At 39.0% G+C, this 23206-nt stretch overlaps 4 protein-coding genes across 4 annotated transcripts; 2 read left to right on the top strand and 2 right to left on the bottom strand.

The window, feature by feature from the left end:
- The first annotated feature begins 2966 nt into the window (after positions 1 to 2966).
- Positions 2967 to 9235, top strand: LOC135118634 (E3 ubiquitin-protein ligase Siah1-like). Its single transcript, XM_064041176.1, has 5 exons — positions 2967 to 3083; positions 5808 to 5853; positions 6226 to 6421; positions 7172 to 7313; positions 7440 to 9235. The coding sequence occupies exons 2-5, from the start codon at positions 5828 to 5830 to the stop codon at positions 8036 to 8038; spliced, it is 963 nt and encodes a 320-aa protein (XP_063897246.1). The 5' UTR covers positions 2967 to 3083; positions 5808 to 5827; the 3' UTR covers positions 8039 to 9235.
- Positions 9236 to 12163: 2928 nt separating this feature from the next.
- On the bottom strand, positions 12164 to 13859 carry LOC110371404 (large ribosomal subunit protein eL29). Its single transcript, XM_021327631.3, has 4 exons — positions 13819 to 13859; positions 13635 to 13689; positions 13381 to 13445; positions 12164 to 12318 (listed from the first exon to the last, which is right to left on the bottom strand). Exons 2-4 carry the CDS (start codon positions 13669 to 13671, stop codon positions 12199 to 12201), a joined length of 222 nt encoding a protein of 73 aa, XP_021183306.1. The 5' UTR covers positions 13672 to 13689; positions 13819 to 13859; the 3' UTR covers positions 12164 to 12198.
- Positions 13860 to 15604: 1745 nt separating this feature from the next.
- Positions 15605 to 20538, top strand: LOC110371361 (signal recognition particle subunit SRP68). The gene is made up of 6 exons (XM_064041166.1): positions 15605 to 15842; positions 16479 to 16600; positions 16925 to 17152; positions 17743 to 17931; positions 19171 to 19301; positions 19406 to 20538. The coding sequence occupies exons 1-6, from the start codon at positions 15743 to 15745 to the stop codon at positions 20433 to 20435; spliced, it is 1800 nt and encodes a 599-aa protein (XP_063897236.1). The 5' UTR covers positions 15605 to 15742; the 3' UTR covers positions 20436 to 20538.
- Positions 20469 to 22732, bottom strand: LOC110371411 (myrosinase 1). Its single transcript, XM_049843755.2, has 6 exons — positions 22625 to 22732; positions 22419 to 22537; positions 21669 to 22339; positions 21278 to 21571; positions 20936 to 21174; positions 20469 to 20760 (listed from the first exon to the last, which is right to left on the bottom strand). The coding sequence occupies exons 1-6, from the start codon at positions 22648 to 22650 to the stop codon at positions 20601 to 20603; spliced, it is 1509 nt and encodes a 502-aa protein (XP_049699712.2). The 5' UTR covers positions 22651 to 22732; the 3' UTR covers positions 20469 to 20600.
- Between the last annotated feature and the right edge of the window lie 474 nt (positions 22733 to 23206).

The raw sequence follows: 23206 nt of genomic DNA, 5'->3' as shown, positions 1-23206 counted from the left end.
TTAGGTTTCATCATGAAATATAGTCAGACCTTTTATTTGTGTTTATTTATAATCAGAAAGTAGGTAGGCGCAAAATATTTTATCTGCTGAACTGCCAATAATGTGAGTGCTATTTCAGTTTCTCATAGTTTATATAAAAAAATAAAATTGCGATTTTTTTATAACATCTAAAATGATGCTAAAATAAAAGACAAAAGTTTACTTAAAAAGGTTATAATTACAGGAATAAATATAAAAAATGCAGTCATTTTGATTCATAATCATGTGGCATCTTTTCTATCACATTTCTTATTTGCATAGCAACTATAGGATTGTCTGTACTTATATCAGAAATATTATATGGCTGTAATAATGTAACATTTCCTATTACTATTCTATCATCTAACTCTGTTACTGGTAACAAGTTGGTTTTTAACCATGATATAAGGCGCTTCTTTCTTCTTATTAAGTCATCTATTGAATGTGTAGGACTTTCTTTTCTTTTGGGTGGTTTAATATTTTCAGGAGGACTTTCATTGGTAACATTTAGTATTGCATGGCCGGGTATTACAATTGTTTGATAAGCATCTTCTTGAGGCACTGACAGGATAATACTGCAATAAAAAATAACAAATTAATTTTAAGCATGACAAGAAAGGTTTTTTTTTGTTAATGGACAGGTACATATTTTATACAGCAACAGGTCTCATACGACTCATAAGGATTAAATATGAAAAGACCTGCAAAATTGACAGGAAAATGCTAAAAGAATGTGAAATCTCAGACAACAGTGGCTTCAGTGAATGGTAGTATTCATCAGCATCAAAGAGTAAGGAAAATAACTCCATAATCTGTGTACTATGCCTACCTAAGGAGCCTGAAAAGCATACATGTGTTTAGATTCTTAAAAGGACTAGCTGAATCACAACACCTCTAAAAGTAGTTTACCTGTGAGTAACTGGGTCAATTGAGTGCACAAACCCGACATAGGAACAATTTTTAATAAGGTGTACTTTTACATATGCATTCACAAGTTTTAAAATAGCTTGCAAGTCTTCTTTTATTGAGCTGTAGTTATTATTTTGGCTGCTTTCGGCGTCTACCATTTTATATAAAAAATATAGACGTTTTATATGAAACTGCACTATAAGTTCAGCTTTTCTTGTTTATGAAAATATTGTAATGATTATCTTATTTAAATATATGTGAAAAATCAAGGTTTAGGTTAAATAAAACGTGAACATGAGCAACAAAACAATATTTTCAACTTGTGTGTGGACGGCACTGTCAAAGTCAAAGCTGTTTGACAAAGTCAGTGTCATGATGACATGTCAGGGGTTACCTACATAAATTCATGGATTCGGATCAAAAAAATCTTCGCAGCTTCGTAATCATACGCGTAACGATAAAAACAATAATCGAAAGCTAACAAAAATACTGCTCCAAAATCAATTATTGCCATCCAACGTGGCAATGCTGCCAGCCTCTTGGGTACACTCCCGGTGGGCAGCGATGAGGAGGAGTTTTTTGATGCAATTTTTAAAATATTTTTATTTATAGTAAGTGTATATATTAGGTAATAAGTTAGTTGTATGTTGTATATATATTTATTATTAAGTTATTGTAAAAAGTTATTTATAAATAAAAATATATTACAGTAAAAAAAAAAAAATATATTAAAATGATAACAAGCAAAAAAAATATTGTTACTATTTTGAATGCAAAATATTTATGGTTAGTATTGTTGTTCAACGTGATTTTACATGGTAGTGAGCCAAATAATAGTGGGGGTAACTTCTTACCAATAGACAAATAAATACGTGGGGCTAGACGTGGCACACGTGGGGTGGGATTGAGAAGACTGATGATCATAATTTATGGACTAAAGAAACAGGCATTTACCTTGTCATCATCACGGATAACACAAGTTTGTAGTTGTTAGTGGAAACAAAGATATAAGTACTTAGATAAAGAATGGTCAGAAGAGAAAACCTGGGGCCCGATTCTCCTAATTTTACATACGATTCACGTTCGACTCGTTTCGACTGAGATCCAATCCCGACTCGATTACGATTGAAGCGTATATGGCATTCCGCTATTTTTTCATTGAAATAAACGTTTTTATCCTTTTCTGACATTCGATAATGAATCATTTTGTCTGCAAATGATTTACGAATGCAAAATGATTGTACAGCAAACTACCGTATAGACCGAAATCACCAAAATAGCATACCAATCGCACACCAATCAAATACGATTGGTCTTTTATTAGTAGCAGAATGCTCGATATGGTTAAAACTGCTATTGCGATTCGATTTTGACATTATTTACTTAGGAAAATAGGGCCCCTGGTTATTGATACATAATTCAGACTTTTTTAACAAACTATTTCAAAAATAATTTATGTCATTATATTTATTTTAATATCGCTTCATTACATGGGCCTAAAAGTGGATGAAACTTAGAGGTAGTGAATGTCCAAACAAAGATTGTTTGACAGGATGCTGATCACATAAGTCTACATAAGTTTCTCGTAGCTTTTCTCTACAATGTATCTGCCCAGAAATCCGGTATACATACCTATTACCTGCATTTTTACAAAATGTGTGCTTCCAGAACAAAAATCTTTCAGCGGACATAATATTAGTACCTACACATTTGAAGTAATTTACTTACTCAAGAACCATTGGCCTTCCTTGGAAGTACTACACTATTTTACCCCATTTTCATTGATTCGGTTACTTATTTTATTAATCCAAAAACATTATTTTTTGCCAAATAATTAATTGTCTATGATTTGGTAAAAAAAGAATGGCAACATCGTCAAACAATTTCCAGGATTACCCGAAGTTAACGATTAGTAACGGAGAAAAACATTGTCGCCCGTATTACATAGAGTATAAGGTCTTATATCCGAAACATAAACTTTGATATACGATATTCGCGGATAGAATGTGATTCCACGTCACACAGTGCATTTATATACCGCGGTCAAATGTCTGGGACGCTTATTTTCTTGCGAAGAACGTCCATTGCATTATCGTGTCGAGTACAACAACGGCTGCATTTGGAAACCGACTATCTTCTCATCACATTCAAATAAGGTAAGGAACCATTGTCTCATATCAAAAATTTAAAAAGTTTAGGCTGCGTAGTGGAATCTAAATGCAATTTTCTTTTGTTTGTTGGCGTGCCGGTATGTTAGCGTCAATTACTATCAGTGTCCTTCATAAAGCTGGTTTGGTATTTAAAAATATTATAGAGGTACGTCTATGTGCATCATTTTTTATCATGCAATACGATGATGTGTCTAATAACGTTATCTAAATGTACTTCGAGTGCACCCATTTCGGCCGCTGCCATTTTGTAGACATTTAACTGAGTAGGTAATATGATTCGAAAGTCGAAAATAATTCTCGTCTGAGATTCTAGGCATTCAAATTATAGGTGGGTTAGTTAGGTATTCACCCTTTACCCCGAGTTGGTACCTATCTTTTGCACTTATTGTTGTAGGGCTTAAAAAGATGTGGAGACAGTCAAAATATTGATCGAGTTTAATTTATTTGATTGATTAGGTAAGTGTAACATGCATAGGTGTAACGATCTTTGATTTTTATCTGGAATATTCTTTTAAATAAGCTGTTGGAATCTAGATTTGCTATCATCATTTTATTGATGAATTTTCCTGAGTAAAACATAAAAAAGAGAAAGTATAGGCAAGTACTGAATAGTTGAGCTAATAAAACGTTTCTGTAGTATTAGTGGCGACTGCCTATATAACCACAATTGAAAATGCATGTGCCACAGGAAAATCGAATGTTTGGTAAATACTAAGTTTCTTACCTACGCAGCAGTCGTCCACTGTACCTATTGTTAGGCGTTATCTACTCTTCCCCCCTATAGGTACCTACTCACATAACAAAAGAATGACTTGGTTTCACGACACCCGAAGCCCATAATTATAATGTACCTATAGGTCGACATAGCATAACAGCAGTAGGTTTGTAGTAACTTAATTGAACAAAGAAAATAATTCAAGCCAAGCGTATTTGCTTAGATCATTATGTTTTATCAAATGTGTACCGACGGTCAGTCATTATTGAAAGATAAACCACCTAAGTGGCCAGTAAAAGGCAACGTACCTACGATTGGCTACGATTATTATAAATGTGAATGTTTGTGAGAATGTATGGATGTATGTTTGTTATTATTTCACGCAAAAACGGCTGGACCAATTTAGTTGAAATTTTGGTATGTAGATAGGTCTTCTTCTTTCGAGTCGATGACATGTCATATGAGACTACACTATGTCAGCCCAATATTCCGCCACAGCGAGAGCACGGCCGGATGCGCTCATTAAGTCCTCCCGCGAGCAGGTTTCAGGGCACAGTGGACATGCGATTAGGTGGGACATCGTCTGCACGGCAGCCCCGCACTCGCACCCAAGGTCCGCCCCGCCCGCGAAACCCCACCTGGATCGGTTATCTTTGCTCCGGCCTACCCGTGTTCGGAGTCTGTTTAGAGACTGCCAGGCTCTTCTCGGGAGATCGTGTCCAGGAGGGAGACTTTCTAAGAGCGGGACAAACGGGGAGGGCAGTAAACTCCTCGATTGCCAAAGATCCCGTCTGGCACGAGAGGCCTCACCATCGACAGGAGCAACGGTTTTGTAGAAACCCCTGCGGCTTTTAAGCCGCTGTGGCACAGGGGTGTAATTGTGCATGGGGTGTCGTTGGTCTGTTTCGAGTTTGGCTCTCTCGATGCCAGAGGCTACGCTTCTGCGAACATCTGGTGGGGCAATGCCGGCCAGTGGGTGCAGCATTTGTAACGGGGTCGGCTTGAGGCAGCCAGTTATAATGCGGCACGTTTCGTTCAGAGCTACATCCACCTGCCCAGCGTGAACGGAACGACTCCACACTGGGCACGCATATTCGCCCGCGGAGTAGCAGAGTGCCAGGCCAGTGGTTCGCAGCACCGTTGGTGAGGCTCCCCAGGTCGTGCTCGTCAGCCTTCGCAACAGGTTGTTGCGGGAGGCAACTTTCTGCTTGATATTCTCGCAGTTTTTCCTGAAAGTGAGCGACCTGTCAAGAGTTACACCCAGATATTTTGGTAGCTTGCAATGGCTGATAGGTACACCTCGCCACTGGATGTTAAGGGTTCGACTCGCCTCTCTGTTGCGCAGGTGGAATACGCACGACTGAGTTTTTGAGGGGTTTGGTTTTAGGGCGTTCTCCTGGTAATAGGTACTCAGGTCTTCGAGTGCCTTATTTAGGTTTTCCTCTACCTCCTCAAAAGATCCCTGTGATGTCAAGGCCAAATCATCAGCGTACAGGAAGCGAGTCGTGTTTGGGGTAGATGGTTGGTCGTTGGTGTAGATGTTAAATAGTAACGGAGCTAGGACGCTGCCTTGGGGTAGGCCATTCCTTTGGGCTCGCCAACGACTTTTATCGGAGCTAAGGTGTACTTGGAACCGGCGATTCTGGAGGAGCTCACCAAGGACCCCGACAAATTTACGGTCTCCAGTAAGTTCGCCCACCTTCCACAGCAGGCGTTTAATGTTGACAGTGTCGTAAGCCGCAGAAAGGTAGATAGGTTACCCTGGATTAATACATAGGCTATTTTTTATCAACACACCACGCGGACAAAGCCGCGAGCGGAAGCTAGTTAGTATATATAGTTTTATTCCTCAATCGGCACTTTGATTGGTAAAACTACGACTGTGCCCCAACATGATGTATTTTTTGACCTTTAAATTGAATCCCCATATTACCTAGGCGGTTATAATTTTATTTACCTACCCCTACTTATAATGTTTTGTATTTTATTTTCAGTAATATACACGTGACCGAAAATGGCAACAGCTAAACCAAATAAAAAGTAAGTTTCTACCAATAAATTACTTATCCAGTCAGGATATTTTGTAAATACCCAACTTCTAATAGATACCCGCTGCAACTGCGCAGCTTGTTACTGCATAATTGCCAAACACACACGTACCTACGTATGCTACACGTAGCTCAAAATAATGACGGGGAATTCCCAGTCCGTTAAAAGATTTTCTCAACAAAAAATATTAATTTTCGAAGCACTTTATAAATAGCATAGATGCATTTACATAAACTTGACTTTTTTTACCTTTATGCAACAACTAGGTACTACAACTTTTTGCATTCAATTTTGATAAAAACCATTGAATCAAAGGTCGCCGAGTTTTCTGACCTAAAATAACAAAAAACTTGACAAAAACAGGGCCTCGGCGGTGGCGATTGACCTGCCAGAATGTCCAGTGTGCATGGAAACCATGAGTGCACCGATATTCCAGTGCCAGTCGGGACATAGCCTGTGCAACTCCTGCACGCAGAATCTGATGCCGCCGATATGCCCCATCTGCCGCCAAAACCTCACGCAAATGAGGAACTGGCAGTTGGAAGAAATCGTTGCTAAGGTAAGTTTGAAAGAAAAAAAAAGTACAACACCAGAAACTACACGACTATAAATGCCTGTACGTATCCCGAAGGTTGTCATAAACTGGCAGAATGGAGTGTGTTTTGCTTGTAAAATACAACCAAATTTTATATTTTGTAGGTTTTTACTGTGTCCCAAAATTCTTTTCATTGTTTGATTATCGGCTGTTGTTGAAGGAGTGGGCCTTAGTCAGTCTGAGTATGTGTAAGGTAGTCCTCCGCTCTCGCTTGCTTTTTATCCAAATCCAGACAGTCGAAGCCACGAATGGGGAATACCCGGATGTCGTGTATCGAGCAAGATAATTACTAATTATAGCCTTTATTCGGGGACTCCCCACACGCTGTATAAATAACAAGTTATTACCGATGAAAATTTGCCTTTTATCAGTTTCTACCTACATACCGTTTGATGTGATTATGTCCACATTAATTAAACCAGTGGCAGGTTTCTAGACAATAATTACATGACTACCATACCTACTATTCTCTTCAACTTCACTACATAGAGTGCCTACATAGTACCTCTATGAAACAAAATCGCGTTCTTTGTTTGATGAGGTTTTTTGCAATAGATAGAGTGATTGAAAAGGAAGGTTTATATTTACGTTTATTTTGAGGTAGTATTAGCATTGCACCCGTGCGAAGCCGGGGCGGGTCGCTAGTAGATGCATAAAACTAAAAATAAGAAAGCATTTTATCCCAACTTATTAGTATTGTTGTTTATTTTGCAGGCTAAAGTACCGTGTCCTAATAAATCAGCGGGATGTGTGTACACCATGGTGTCTGTCGACATGCAGGAGCATCTCAAGGAATGCATCTTCCGAGAGATGGAATGCCCTCTCGGTGTCGTGTTTGGAAAATGCTCCTGGACAGGTAATAAAATGCTTCATTTAAATGCCAGGACAGAGTTTAATCCCATATCATTGACGTCACCACAGTTATAGGTACCCATTGAAGAAAAAATATTACTTGGTAACTTAATATTTTTGTTATTCCCAGGTAAACTGAAGGACATGATGGAACACTTTAAGGAACGTCATACTGCTCACTGCAGCGCCACCTCTGATGAGGAGGTGGAACTTACCAACGTAGATATCAAAAATGATGATCGCCACTTCTTCCTCGTGGCCCAAACTAAGTTCTTGTTCATCATCACTGTGAAGATCGACACTCTTCAGAACATGGTGTACTGGACCGTTCAGCACATTGGCAGCAAGAAAGCAGCACATGATCATATTTACGAGATACATGTGTTGAGCAAACAGAACCCTAGACGGAAAGTCGTGTTCACAGAACATTGCTTCAATGATGCCATTAAGCCTGAAGAGATCTTCCGTCAAGGAAAGTGTGCTGCTCTGCCTTTGGAAATGTTGGTTCACTATATCAAGGATAAAAAACTCTCGTTCAGGTTCTTTATTAAAAGAATCCCACCAGCGCCTAAACCTAATAAGAATGAGAAAGGTGATGGCAATAATGACAACAAACCTGCACCTAAAGGTCCCGGACCAAAACCTAAAAATCCAAATCAGGATTCTAAGCCTAAGCCAAATGGGGCTGGTCCCAGCGGAAAGGGTAACAAAAATAAGGCTCAAGCGTAATTTCAAGGAATTGCGAACCTCCAATTTCCTTGTTCGCTACGAAAATAACAGAGAAAATTTTCTATTTTTTATTGGGTATGTAACTAGTTTGCTTGTTACAATGAGAAGGTCGGAGTTGAAGTTCAATACGCGTGATTACCTCTACCACATAAGGCTTCATAAAGCTCTACATTATTTTGAAGTATGTGATGTGTGTATAAAAAATAAAAGTTGCCTTTGCATGTCTGTTCTGTAATGGGTTAATGTTCAGAAGTAGGCAAAGGCGAGTGGTGAGTGTAGCCGCACTTGACCTCACCAAAATTCTTCTTTACTGGGCTAGTAATAAAATATTGAACCTTGAATGTAAAGCCGCCTCTAACATAAGGCGGATCTCAGCAGACAAACAAACACGGTGATTGGTTGCTATGGATTGGTCCAAAGTAAAAAAAAAAACAATTGGCTCTGTCCTCAACCCCTTCACAGTTTAGTCTGCTGGGATGGTTCATCAAGGGAACCTTGTTTATGCTAGATCCAGGCAATCTATTGCGTGAACGATGTAAGGCAACTTGGGAACACGCCAAGCATAAAATATAGAACCCTATATTTTATGTGGATGTGAGCCCAGATTATGCCAAGGGTTTATCCAACCGCTGGCATTGCATTGAGTATTATGGGCAAATGCACTACGATACTCTTGTACACACATACATATTTACCTAATGTAATAAGATACTAATCAAGTATCCATTATGTAGCCCTAATGTGGTGTAGGAAAAACAAGTTTTGAGCTGTAATTAAGACCTATCACTAACGATCAATTTAGTTACTTAAAAAATTGTTTATCCTCTAATGTTTAATGGTATTCATATGATAATATTCCTTATACATATACGTATTCCTTTGTTTTGTAATTATTTTATTAGAATAGTCCTTTGTTAGGTATAAGGTTTTTATTCTGAAGTTCATATATTTCTTACATTTAGGTACTGGCAGGCTCTTTATGCCCAAGGTGCCAAGTATTGTTGAGATAAAAATGTCTGGATGCAAAATCTTTATCCAAAGCATAAGATCACACTTTAATCATTGTTTGTAGTAGAATTAGTGTAGATGATAGTTATTTTTTATTAAAACTTTATATTAAGAATGCTCCATGGTACAATTGTATCATACCTAATGTAACTTTATTACGTAATTCAAATTAAAGATGTCTAAACATAAGGATTGTTAACATTTTTTATTTTCCCGACCCTTATAGTTATCGGCTCGGATAAGGAGCTCTCGGCGGAAGAGTGGGGATCGCTTCGCGCACTGTACAATAAACCAATAAATCACTTCTGCGCAGGTGAAGGTCAGGGCTGAATATCCTTGCCGATGATTATACGAAACTTGAGTGGGTTCCTCATTTAATTGACAGAAAAAACCAATAGGTCATTCCAAATGTTGTCATCTCCCTCCGAACTATGTAATGTGCCCTCGGAAACAGTCATTGGTGTGTCAGATATTCCCGCTCGGTAACACCCTTTCATCAACACTGTTGACGATCGGGAAAAAAAAGTTTCGTTCGTTCACAGTGTTGACGAACGCTACTTATTATTTTAGTGTAAAATGGTTATTATGCACATGATAAGGCCACTTTTATTTTATAGTTAATTGTGTTTCAAAAGATCTAACATAATTTATTAAAATATTTAAAAAATCCATGACAAGTCTTTCCATATTTTAAAAATAAAAACCAGCGTTCGTCAACACTGTGAACGAACAAAACTTTTTTTTCCCGATCGTCAACAGTGTTGACGAAAGGGTGTTACCGTGTGCGTTCGCGCAGCGGAATGTTGTTGAATTTAAAGATTTTAATTATGCAGATAATTAGTGTAAGACGCCCTATAATTGTGTATGGTAAATACAAATGTGTATGCAGCCATTCACCAAAACAAATTCCGCTGGGCGAACGTTGGCGAACGTTGTCCTGGCGGAACTTTTTATAATCCATAGACTTTAGAAGAAAAGAGATGTATCCGAAAATTAGTGTGTATTTGTGTATAATTGATTATGTATGAACGAAATCAGTGCATGCATAAACTTCGGAGAAATTCAAGTTTCCGCTACGCGAACGTTTGGCCATTAGCCATATAAAGCGCTTAGAGAGCTGTAGATTTTTGTTTGAATTTGTTTAAAAACAGATTCAGAAAAGTCGTAGGGTTTAAAAGATAAAAATATAAACGTAAAATACACTTATTAGGTCTTAGTTCTTAAAGTATGCAGTTTGGGTCTAGATTTTCACGTTTACACAAACCTTGTAAGTGTCTCCAACATGTTGCCAAGTATCAATGATGTTCCGTTAGTAATTAAACAGTTATAGGATATTTTACCATGAACAGACCGCTGTTTACAAAGCAGTCGAATATCACGACGTTCTCTAAAGGAATTGCATGGTAAAATGTATAGTTAATCATTCAACTATTCACTTGCAAAATTTCATGTCATTAAATTCAGTAATTAAAGAAAGACAATTATAATACTGATGGAGCATCGAAACCCTACATAATCCGACCAAGTTCGGATAGCTACAAAAAAGCGGCCGTGCCATATGTCTAAGCAACGTTCTTAACTTGGTAGGTTAGTATTTATTAATATGGTACAGTTGCGTACACAAGCGTTAGGAAAAATAAAACAATTGTACTTCTTGATTGAAAAATATTATTTAATATTAATGCCACTATCTACGATAAAAATAAATCTTCAATTAACAAGTACTTCTCTATTTAAATATCCGTGTACAAAAATATTTTTATTATTATTACTTACATAAATTACTTGACTACGTGATTAAAAATAACGTTAATAAACGTTATGTATTTTAACTAAAATGTCGTAGATAGTGGCATTATTATTAAAAAAATATTTTTCATTCAAGAAATGCAATTGTTTTATTTTTTTCCTAACGCTTGTTTACGCAACTGTACCATTTTAATAAATAAACTAACCTTCCAAGTTAAGAACGTTGCTTAGACATATGGCACGGCCGCTTTTTTGTAGCTATCCGAACTTGGTCGGATTATGTAGGGTTTCGATGCTCCGTCAGTATTATAATTGTCTTTCTTTAATTACTGAATTTAATGACATGAAATTTTGCAAGTGAATAGTTGAACGATTAAACTAATTATTGGCATACATTTTACCATGCAATTCCTTTAGAACGTCGTGATATTCGACTGCTTTGTAAACAGTGATCTGTTCATGGTAAAATATCCTATAACTGTTTAATTACTAACGGAACATCATTGATACTTGGCAACATGTTGGAGACACTTACAAGGTTTGTGTAAACGTGAAAATCTAGACCCCAAACTGCATACTTTAAGAACTAAGACCTAATAAGTGTATTTTACGTTTATATTTTTATCTTTTAAACCCTACGACTTTTTCTGAATCTGTTTTTTAAACAAATTCAAAACAACGTATGTAAAAATCTACAGCTCTCTATGTAAGCGCTTTATATGAAAACTAGCTAATGGCCAAACGTTCGCGTAGCGGAAACTTGAATTTCTCCGAAGTTTATGCATGCACTGATTTCATTCATACATAATCAATTATACACAAATACACACTAATTTTCGGATACATCTCTTTTCTTCTAAAGTCTATGGATTATAAAAAGTTCCGCCAGGACAACGTTCGCCAACGTTCGCCCAGCGGAATTTGTTTTTGGTGAATTTCTCCACAATGGCTGCATACACAAATTTGTATTTACCATACACAATTATAGGGCGTCTTACACTAATTATCTGCATAATTAAAATCTTTAAATTCAACAACATTCCGCTGCGCGAACGCACACGGTGTTACCGAGCGGGAATAACCCCTTGGAAAGTACATACGAATTTGCATTGGTATTTGCCTGACCTGCAATCGAACCCAAATTCTCATACTTGCGAAATTGGTTCTTTACCCACTGGGCCACCACAGCTTTTTTTAAAAGTAATTCCTCCCAATTGACTTATTTCCAAAACAAGCATTGAATTACTATGAAATCAACTGCACCATTGAAGTACCTATTTCAAAGCTTTTAATACAACCTTATTGCTAACTAAAGTTCAAACTATCAATAAGTACTGGTTGCACGGTAAAATAAATCAAACAACTAAATAAGTTTTAGTTTTTATTTCCTTACAGCTAGATGTTCATTTCTTGGCCTTAGCTTCCCGCGTGGCTTTCCTCTCAGCGGCACGCGCTAGCTGCTTTGCTGGCTTCAGGTTACCCTTTTTGCAGAACCTTTGGTTCCTCAGGAACTTGGGGTCCATCTATAAATTAAAAAAATCACATTAATTTTGAGATCCTTTAATTGTGAGAATACTGAATTAGAAATTCAATTTCAAGTTTACAAGCGTGGATTATAGAATTATTGAGTTTAAATTACATAGGAGTTTGCTTAGCTAATTTATTTGATTGGTTGGAAATGATATTCTCAAGAACAAGTGAGATTTGAAAAATCTTTTCAGTATTAGATGGCCTTAGATAGCAGTTGTTAAAGAATACATAGACACTTTTTTATTTAGAGTATGTATTTAAGAATCCTGGTGAAAATACAAGATATAAGTTGTAATACATGTAACAGAATTTCACGATATGCAGTAATATTAGGGCTGCCATCCGTTCGGGTTTCCCCAGATTTGTCCTCGTTTGGAGGCAGTCCAAAAGTTGGGGTTTCAAAAAGTTTTCAGGTTTTCCCCGGACACTTGTCATGTAAGGAAGCACCTCATTGAATTTAACTATATTATGTTAATGGTAAATGGATTACAAATTAGGTATTATTTTGTTTTAAAAAATCATACTCGTTCAGGGAAAAAATGCAATTTACACGAAATGTCTGGGCTTTTTTAGTGTTTGTCCGGGTTTGGCGAAATTCAAGATGGCAGTCCTAAGTAATATGTCCCTTTCTTCCTGCCCAATTTATTTAAAATTTTGAATTAAAGCCTGTGGAAGACAGATTACAAAGATACTGGATAACTCAACTTCTTCTGAACTTAAGTTGGCAAAGGCATGAACTGGCAACATAATGCCGGCCATACATACATGATACAAACCACCGGAGAGATCCACCTGTGCAGATATGCCTGCGCAGGTAAGACCGTAGTGTGCGTGGGAATAGGTGGCGCAGTTTCAAAAAACTGCATTTGGCCGGCATTAGGTAAATATTCAAGATATGAATGTTTGTTTACTATCAGAAGTACACAATACCTACTGATGAAATTCAACACTAATTCAATAAATTCTAGAGGTTTCCAACAAAACTATCGCTGAAAGAACCGGTCATCATAAACTGAGTACAAAACGACGATAATTCTTTAAAAAATGTTACTTACGCCAAGGGTGGATTCGTGCCTTTGGTTCCTAGGCTTTTTGATGCCATTCCTGTGGGCTTTGCGGTCTGAAAAGAAGAAAAACAGGTTGTATTTACATCACGTCAACTTAACCCCAAAGCAGATTCAAAAGTTTGTTAAAACGGACTACGGATAGCACCAATACATATGCTGTAGGCACAAAATTATATTTCAACGTGTAACAATCACAGTTTGGTATTTTTGTATTCACAATATCAGGCAATAGAAATACTCACTTTGGTTGTGATTTGTGTGATTCTTAGACTTTGCCATTTCGTCTGTTTAGGCGTTCTGCAAAAGAAAATATGTATTTAAATATATCACTTAGCACTAAGACACTTAATACAACGAATAAAACTGTTCAAATTAAGTAAGATCTTGTAGATATTTAAGAATTATTTTAAAACTCGGGACACTAACCTAAAACAGCAAGAGAAAGAAACAACTTGTTTCTTTTGTTTCAAACAAGAGGAAAACAATTTGATTGTCAATGTCGAGTTGAAGTTTCAGACACACTTTGTAGCATAAAATGAACGTGTCCCTGTCGCACTTAACGAAAACTATCTTGCTATCCTGCTGTCAAAATATCGAACGCCCTGTCATGGACAGTTAAAAAACCTAAAAATGTTCATTTCTGTACATGGAACGTGGTCACATTCCTCTAAATGCAGAATGTTTTATAATTAATCATATTACTCGTGATTTAATATTGTTACTAGCTTATAAATTCATTATACCACTCGCGTCGCTTGCCCTTTGATTTTCATTTTTTCGTCATCCTCCTGCCCTTATCCAATTTTACTTGGAGTCGGCGCAGCATGTTTTTTCCTTCCATACTTTTCTATTTGCCGTCATCTCCCAAGATATTGGTTTATATTTTTTATTTAAAGTAAAACTTATGCATAACATACAATTGTAACCAGATGACGACCTACACCCTCGGAGGCCTAACTAAGGCATCTTAGGTAGGGCTGCCATCCGTCCGGGTTTCCCCGGATTTGTCCTCGTTTGGAGGCCGTCCGGGGGCCGTCCGGGCGGGGTTTCAAGAAGTGTCCGGGGAAAACCCGGACATTTTTCATAGGGCCATCTTAACCTATGGTGCCTGGGTATGCGAATAACCCGGGCGCCTAATAATGTAGAAGTCGAAGTGTCCCAAAACTCAAAAATTTTCGAGCTCGCTTCGCTCGCGGCTTCTTTTCTTAACACAATTTTTTTAAGTTGAGCTACTTTAATATCCCAATATTCAAAAAATTTTGCGCTCGCTTCGCTTGCGGCTTCTCCACTTTGCGGATTTTTTTATTATACAAGTTAAGGTGTTTTAGTGACCCAAAACTCAAAAATTTTCGCGCTCGCTGCGCTCGCGGCGACTTCACTTTGCAGTTGTTTGTATTTTTCAAAATTTTTTGTCTAACCTATCAATAAGGTAACTCCTAGTTTCCATATGAGCTTTCTTAATTATGACCTTCGAAATACATTAAGTCACAATCTTTCAATACTAGGTACTACATGAGCTAGAGACGGCCATGACTTTTCATGTAAGGAAGGACCTCATTGAATTTAAGTAATATGGTAATATTAAAAATTAGATCTTGTTTAGTTAAACAAAAAAAATCGGGCTCGTCCGGGGGAAAAATGCGATTTACGCCAAATGTCCGGGTTTTTTTTAATATTTGTCCAGGTTTGGCGAAATTCGAAATGGCAGCCCTAATCTTAGGCAACCTAGCTTATCGCAGAACACAGAGAACGCAGAACATGCGCTAATGAATAAATATATTTAAATAAATAAATAAATTCAAATTATATAAAATACCTTCGGCGATCACTAAGATAGTTTTATTATTCATCCATTACGAAGTAATAAATTTAAGTAAAGTTATTGAGTACTGAAGTAAAATAATTTTCCTGAAAATGTGAGTGTGACAGAGACAAAACATATGTTAAAAATGTAGAAAAATCTGACTGGGAACACTGAAACATGTGTCGTGTTGTCTGAAATTTAAGTAAAGTTATTGAGTACTGAAGTAAAATAATTTTCCTGAAAATGTGAGTGTGACAGAGACAAAACATATGTTAAAAATGTAGAAAAATCTGACTGGGAACACTGAAACATGTGTCGTGTTGTCTGATAATTTTTCTTTGTTGTTGAAATTTTCCTGAAAATGTGAGTGTGACAGAGACAAAACATATGTTAAAAATGTAGAAAAATCTGACTGGGAACACTGAAACATGTGTCGTGTTGTCTGATAGCTGTCTTGAGTTGTCAGGTGTTTATTTGAAATAAAATCTCTATGAAATATTAATCTAATTCCAATTAAAACCTTATAAAAAATCGTAGCAAGTCACAATGGTGGTGTTGGAAGGCGATTCCGGGGATGCGAAACCTATTTCCGCTGAAGAAAATGATAAAGAAGAAGTCAAGTCGCCGAGGCTTTTAACTTTAGAAAGTATCCTTTGCATTTCACGAAGTACATTTTCACTGTGACTTGAAATGAATTACATGGTATACCCCTTACAATAATACACTAGTGTTCTACTTGTGATAAGCTTCCATATGTTATGTTTTAACTCGTTATCTTGTGTCATACATATCACGTTCTTTCACGTAAGTTTAGGTAGGGGTACTGGTATCATATCCAACAGGTACGAATAGTTTGTATATTAAATACTACTACAATGGTAATTTACAATGGTAATTTACATCGTCATCATCATTTGGTTTTATCACACAGTGTTGTATTGTAAATGTAATAATTGTTGTATATTGGGGTTTAGTTTCAGCCTAAACTGACAAGTCATAGTAGATGAATTCTAGTATTAGAAGTTTTGATGTTCAGAAATTTCTTTTCCTTTGCTACTCTTTATTATTATTTATACTTACTTCTATTTATAGGGCTTTTTTGGTTGTTTATACCCTATAGGCACCAATGCGACAGAATGTTTACTATAGGGAAACTACACTATCTCCAGGTGACATAGGCTTAATTTAGTCTGGTTAGGTGAAGAATTTCTCTCAGAACACAGGTTAAACCGTAGAAAACATTCTAGTCTCTTATATGAATAATCCTTAACTAGTGTATCAGTTTTCCGCATCACGAAGGATGCTCAGCAACAGCATGGCCTACGCCACGGTGACTACCAGCGCTACCGAGGATATTGTTCAAGGCGCATCAGGAGGCTGCGTAAAGTGCTCAAAATACCCCAGGTTAGTTTTTAATTTAAAATTCTTTTGGGCAACTGAAATCGCATAAGATGATTCCGGGCACATTTTATGAACCTTTGTCAAACAGTAAATGAGATGAGAATATTTTTTTTTTTTTTTTATTTATTAGAAAAATACAGAGTAAACTTAAGAACTAATTACAATGTCCCACAAAACTGATATAATCTGTTCTACTGTATTTTTTGTATACTGAAAAGCACAGTAAAGATAGCCAGAAGAGACTATGTTTTTTGATTACAGACAATGTGAGCAATAGCGTATTATATAATTGTCTATATCCTCTTATACTCCAACATCTATTTCCAGGGCGACCGCCGTCACTACCGCCGACGTGACGTCACCACCGTCCACCTGACAGCCACGACGGCAGAGAGTCGCTTGCTCTGCGTGCCACTACTCCAAGCAGAGAGAGCGTGGGCCTATGCCATGCAGTTACGCCAAGAGGCCAACACTGAGCCCAGGAAGAAGTTCCATCTTGTGTCCCGGTTGAAGAAGGCGTTTGCTCATGCTCAGACGCTTCTGCAGTTGTGCGAGGTAGTACATAAGCTCACAAAAAAAACAGTCCTTTTTCTGCACTGTTCTGAAGTTATTTTGAATGGGGGCAGTATGTTTTTCACTTCCATTTCTATCAGTCGTCATACTAACAGCCACTCCCTTATTTATTTCCTTGTCAGACAGACAATCCAACTCATCCTCACTCTACTTCTGCCTCTCCATCCTTATACATTCATACAAAACACACTCTTCACAGCATGCCATTCACACCTTCTCATCATATACATACCACGACAAACGCTGATCTCTCAGGTTTTCTGTCACTAGTGCTATTTTTAGGTTTCCTCTGATATACTCATTCCTTTACTTTATGCATCCATCTCAACATTTTCATCACTACATGCACTCTTTTCTCATTCTTTTATTTTCAATGCCTAACACTCTGGTCCATACAGAACAACAGGTCTAAGTTTCATTTTTTCATTGGATAGTCGAGTGCCATTAAAAATCGAACTCTCTGGCTTGAACAGAAATGTGCAGCAAAGTGAAATATGCGACGCGCGGACAACATAAAACGGATGGTCGGGTCATCGGGTGTCATTTAAAATTGAACTCTATGTCTTGTACAGCAAAGTGGTGTCTGCGACGCTCGCACGCAGCTGGAGGCGGGCGCGTACGCGGCGTGGCTGGGCGGCGCACTGCTGGTGGAGCTGCAGCAGTGGCGCGCGGCCGCTGAGAGCCTGCACCGCGCACAGCTGGTCTTGGAGAAGCTCTGTGCCGCCCTGCCCGAGGATGAGAGGACCGTGTTTAAGCAGAAGGTTTGTCTTACACATTGAAATATATCACCATTATCTTCCAACCCTTTTCCCAACTGTGTCAGGATCGGTTTCCAGTCTAACCTGATGTAGCTGAGTACCAGTGTTTTAAAAGGAGCAACTGCCCTATCTGACCTCCTCAACCCAGTTACCCGGGCAATCCAAGCTTACCCTTGGTAAGACTGTAAACACATAAAACTTGGTGAGAATATATACATATAAAAGCCGCAATTCTCAACACCTGTCGTATCGTCAGAAAGTTCATGCAGTTGGATGAACAAGGCATAACACCTACACACACACAGTAAATACACACTACACACTACATTTACTTGGCACCCGCCCGTAAATGTAGTCAAAACTAGCCAAAAGGCTAAGAAACAGAAATGTTTACCCTAAATAATAATACAACTCTTTGAAACCGTGCAACTAGTTTGACGTCTCGAAAGAGCTTTTATATCATCATCTTCCTGCCCTGTTCCCAAGTCATTTGGGGTCGGCGCAACATGTCTTTTTCTTCCATTCCTCTCTGTCAGACGTCATACTTACATCCACTCCCTTCTGCTTCATGTCCTCTTTCAGGCAATCAATCCATCTTTTCCTTGGTCTACCTCTGCCTCTCCATCCTTCCACATTCATACTTAGCACACTCTTTGTAGCATGCGTTTCACACCGTCTCATCACATGCCCATACCACGACAAACGCTGACCTCTCATTTTTTCTGTCACTGGCGCTACTTTCAGGCTTCCTCTGATATACTCATTCCTCACTTTGTCCATTCTGGTAACCCCACACATCCATCTCAGCATTCTCATCTCTGCGACATGCACTCTTTTCTCATCCTTCTTTTTCAATGCCCAACACTCTGAGCCATACAGGACGACAGGTCTTATTACGGATTTGTAAATTTTGCCCTTCAGTTTGAGGGGCATCCGTGGGTCACAAATGGAAGAGCTTTTATAGGCCTATTTGAATTAAAAAAAATACTTTGACTTTGATATAGATAGCCCCCCAAATTTGCATATGCTGTAGATATAAGATGTGTTCCACAGTGGAATCCGCTGGTCTACATCGAACTTCTGATATTCATTTTGTTCACCATATACTCATTAACTCATAGCTATAGTTCTCGCAAAACTAATGGCAACCACACCTAGGTACGCCTGAAGTTACCTAAAAACTCAGCGCCAACGACACAAAGTTTGGCGAGAACTATACCAATATCATGTACCATGCCACAGGTAGAAGAACTGAAGCCCAGTCTCCGTTACTGCGCGTACAACATCGGCGATGAGTCTGCGGCCGGCGACCTGGTTGCCATGCGCGGACAGGGGCTCATTGAGAACCTCGACACTCTTATGGCGCAAGCTAAGTAAGTCTTATTTCATTCAGAAATATGCGTTCGTTTCAGACTTTGTTTTTTATACGCCCTTCTCCATAAATTATTTTCTAATATGTGTCTTTGCACTATTTCAGGGAGTCTCGCTCTGGAGTGATGCATGAGATAGAATGGCGCGGTCGACGAGTCACTGTAAGACCAGAAAAAGTGCGTCTATTCCTCATCGCATTGCAAGATCTAGACAAGTCCGTCGCCAGTGCAGAGACTGTACAAGCCAAGATTGATATCCTCGAAAACATCCTCATGGATTGCAAGGACGCTATTTCAGCCATCAAGGACGAAATCAAAAGTGACCCCAAGCTTAAAACGGCTTCTGAATCGCAGATGTCTGGCATCAACTACTTGCTTTCTTATTTGATGTACTTGCGTCTGATGCGTACTATTGAGAGGAACAACTTGCTCGTACAACAGGCGGAGGAAGCTCGTAAGAACAACATACAAATTGACGGCAAGAAGGTCCGTCCTCAAGACCTCACTCGGCTCTATGAGATCATCTTGCAGAACTTCACTGAATTGCAACAGTTGCCCGGATTCGAAACTGACGCGGCATACCAGCAGGAAATAGAGACATTGACGAAGGCATACCGTGCGTTCCGTTGCTACTACATCGCTCAAGTGTTGACTGGGCTGCGTCGCTTCCGAGAGGCTCTCGCCATGTTGGAGCGTTGCAGCAACTACTCCGCCGAATCGCTGGCCAGCAAGCTCAGCGACAAACAACTCGTGGACAAGTTGCAAATATTGAAGAAGGACATAGAAAGCTGCAAATTCGAAGTCCATGCTGACTCCGTTCTTGAGGACGATGAAGAAGACGAAGACACGAAGTATACATCAAGTGGTAGGTCTTACAAGGACAAGAAACCTCTCGTTGATCGCTTGGACGAGTACAGGGAGGATACTCAGGTTCTCACTAAGAATCCCAACATCTACAAAATGCCGCCGCCGATGGAAGCTATTCCCTGCAAGCCGCTATTCTTCGACCTCGCTTGCAACTTTGTGGAGTTCCCGAACTTGGATGATAAGACCGGCGCAGCGGACAGTAAGAAGCAAGGTGCAGGCCTTACTGGACTAGTCAAGGGTTTCTTGGGATGGGGCAAAAGTGACAAGTAGATATATACATCCATTCATACATATTTATACAGGTTCATTGGTTTTATTATGTACCAGGATTTGTTTTTAAAGGTTCAAATTATATACATCTATATAAATAAAAGGTCGTTTCATTTATTACAATTGGTTATTTACTTCCAATAACAATCAGCTCAGTCTTAGGTGTCAATGTCCCGCGTCGATAGACATGACATAGCTCTCTGGTTGGTAATCGTAGTCAATTTCTCGCGTCTTAATAATCTGTTTATAGATGAAAGCTGATTTCCTCGGGATGCGTGTAAGTTCAGGATCATCAAAGTTTATTTCGTAAAATCCGAAACGTTCCCTAAAAACAAAAGAATGAGTGAGAGTCAAAGGTTGTTATTTCATATAGAGACCCATATACAGGTAAGAAATTATGGTCCAATCTGTTGGTCTTAATAAAAGAATTCATAAAAGGACTTGTCATTAGTTGGTCATGGGAAATCGTCCGTTAGGAGGCATAATATTAACACTCTTACGTATAACCAGCCAGCCACTCGAAGTTGTCCATGAGACTCCAGGCATAGTATCCCCTAACGTCGATGCCCTCGTCCAGAGCGTCGAGCACGTCTTCCAGCGCGTCTCTGTAGTAGTCGACGCGCTCGTCATCCTCGATACCCTCGCGGGTCGACCAGCCGTTCTCGGTCACGTAGATAGGTACATCACCGTACCTTTTTTGTATTACATTCAGTGCAATGTACAGGCTTTTAGGCATTTGCTAGCAACAAAAAAGATTAATAATCTCTCACCACGATCTGATGGTATTATTACTCAACTTCCAAAAAGCGGAAGAGCTTATCTCCTAATAGAGCAATACTTACACGCAACCAGTATGAAACAGCTTGGGGCCAATCCTTATCCTGAGTTCGGCCGATCTCAACATACGCCATGGATGAGGTCGCGGCAGGCTTCCAGCCTGTTACAATGACACCTGTGTAGTGGTTCACGCCGAAGAAGTCGCTCGTCCCACGTATGTATGCCTTCTCTTCTTCCGTAAAGTCAGATAGCTTGGTCCTTGGGTAACCCTGGGCAGCGCTCTTTTGAGCTACAAGTTCTAAGAGCTCTTTCGGAAATCCTCCGTCTTTAGAAAATATTGGATCAGTGTACATCGCCCACTGAAAGTAATAAATCCATTGTAATAGCTTCTAATGCTTAGTTTTCGTGGAATCTCTAAAGGGCCTTCAATGAATTTACCTAATTGCTTGTACGTACCTGGAACTGGTTGAATAACTCTACAGCGTGATGAACTTCTTTAGAATCGGTAACGGGCTGTGCAGCACCTACAGCTATAGCGAAGCCACAGGACCCTCCCTGTACAGGCTTGAACTCATCATTGTACAAGTGGTACGCTTTAGCGTGAGCGAGAATAAGATTTTTCGCACAAATGAATTCCCCAACATCTGTAATGTTTAACATCGGCGCCTTCGTTACGGAACCGTAACCGTCATGACAAACTTGCGCCGCCTCGTTGAATGTGATAAAAGTCTTGACTCTATCGCCAAAGTTGTCGAACACGACTCGAGCGTAGTCTGCGAACCAGTCCACGATGAGAGGGTTGAGGAAGCCGCCCATGTCCTGTAGCTTCTGCGGCAAGTCCCAGTGGTAGAGCGTGATCATCGGCTGGATGTTGTACTTGAGCACTTCGTCGATGACGTTGTTGTAGTAGGCGATGCCGGCCTCGCTGACGCGGTCCGCCAGGCCGTTGGGCAGGATGCGCGACCACGCCACCGAGAAGCGGTACGAGTCGATACCCAGCTCCCTCATCATCTCCACGTCGCGCTTGTACTTGTGGTACGAGTCGCACGCTATGTCACCATTGCTTTGGTCTGAGATGGCTCCCGGATTGTTGTGAGCTAAGAAGTCCCAGATGCTCTCACTTTTGTCTAGAAATATTTCAAGGTATTGATTAAGTAGATACCGAGCAGTCATCAAAATTATCAATTCTATCACAAGAAGTCATACCATCTGCGTCCCATGCTCCCTCGATTTGATGAGCTGCGGTGCTGGTGCCGAAGATGAAGTGTTTCGGGAATCGTCTGCTGCGCTTCACCTTGACTGCACATGTTACTGCTACCACAGAACTACAATGTAGATACAATTTACATATAATAAAAGATTATAATGCACTGCATGGTAGCTCGCCGGCCAGTAAGAAAGTGCTTGCTTACCACAATAATAACACAGGTATCTTCATGGCGTTGTATTACACTAATACATTCAAGACTCAATATTGCATTTATAAGCTGATGTTCTTATCGATCATCTTTTAATCTAATTCAGATAGGAAAGTTGGAATCTGTTTCATCTTCCTGTAGTGACTCATAATAGAGGTACTTAAAACTGTCGATATTTTATTCTTGTGTGTTGACTTATAGAAAGTCTTCTAATAAATGAATCAGTGAATTATCTTGGTTTGCTGATGAATCACTGAATGAATGGGCGCTCTTTAAAGAGGTGCAGCTGCATGGAAAATGGAAGAATTTACCTTTAGGGTATCAGATTACTTGATCTGAGATATTAAGGATACCTGTTTCGTTTCATGCTTATTTTGTGATCTATTTCATCTTTTTATATAACTCCTAGTTTTCTTATATACTTAAGTAATATACTAGCCCTAAATACTTCCTTATATACCACCCACCACTATACAAGACTTCCATTATATACTCCTTTATGTATTTCATTATCTTGTTAACTACCCCTATGTACTCCCCTTATATACTCCCGAATGTAAATTTAATTAATGTGAA

The sequence above is a fragment of the Helicoverpa armigera genome, chromosome 2 (assembly GCF_030705265.1).
Source record: "Helicoverpa armigera isolate CAAS_96S chromosome 2, ASM3070526v1, whole genome shotgun sequence".
Lineage (NCBI taxonomy): Eukaryota > Metazoa > Arthropoda > Insecta > Lepidoptera > Noctuidae > Helicoverpa > Helicoverpa armigera.
The sequence above is the reverse complement of the archived record's forward strand: the minus strand, read 5'-3'. Positions and strand labels throughout refer to the sequence as shown.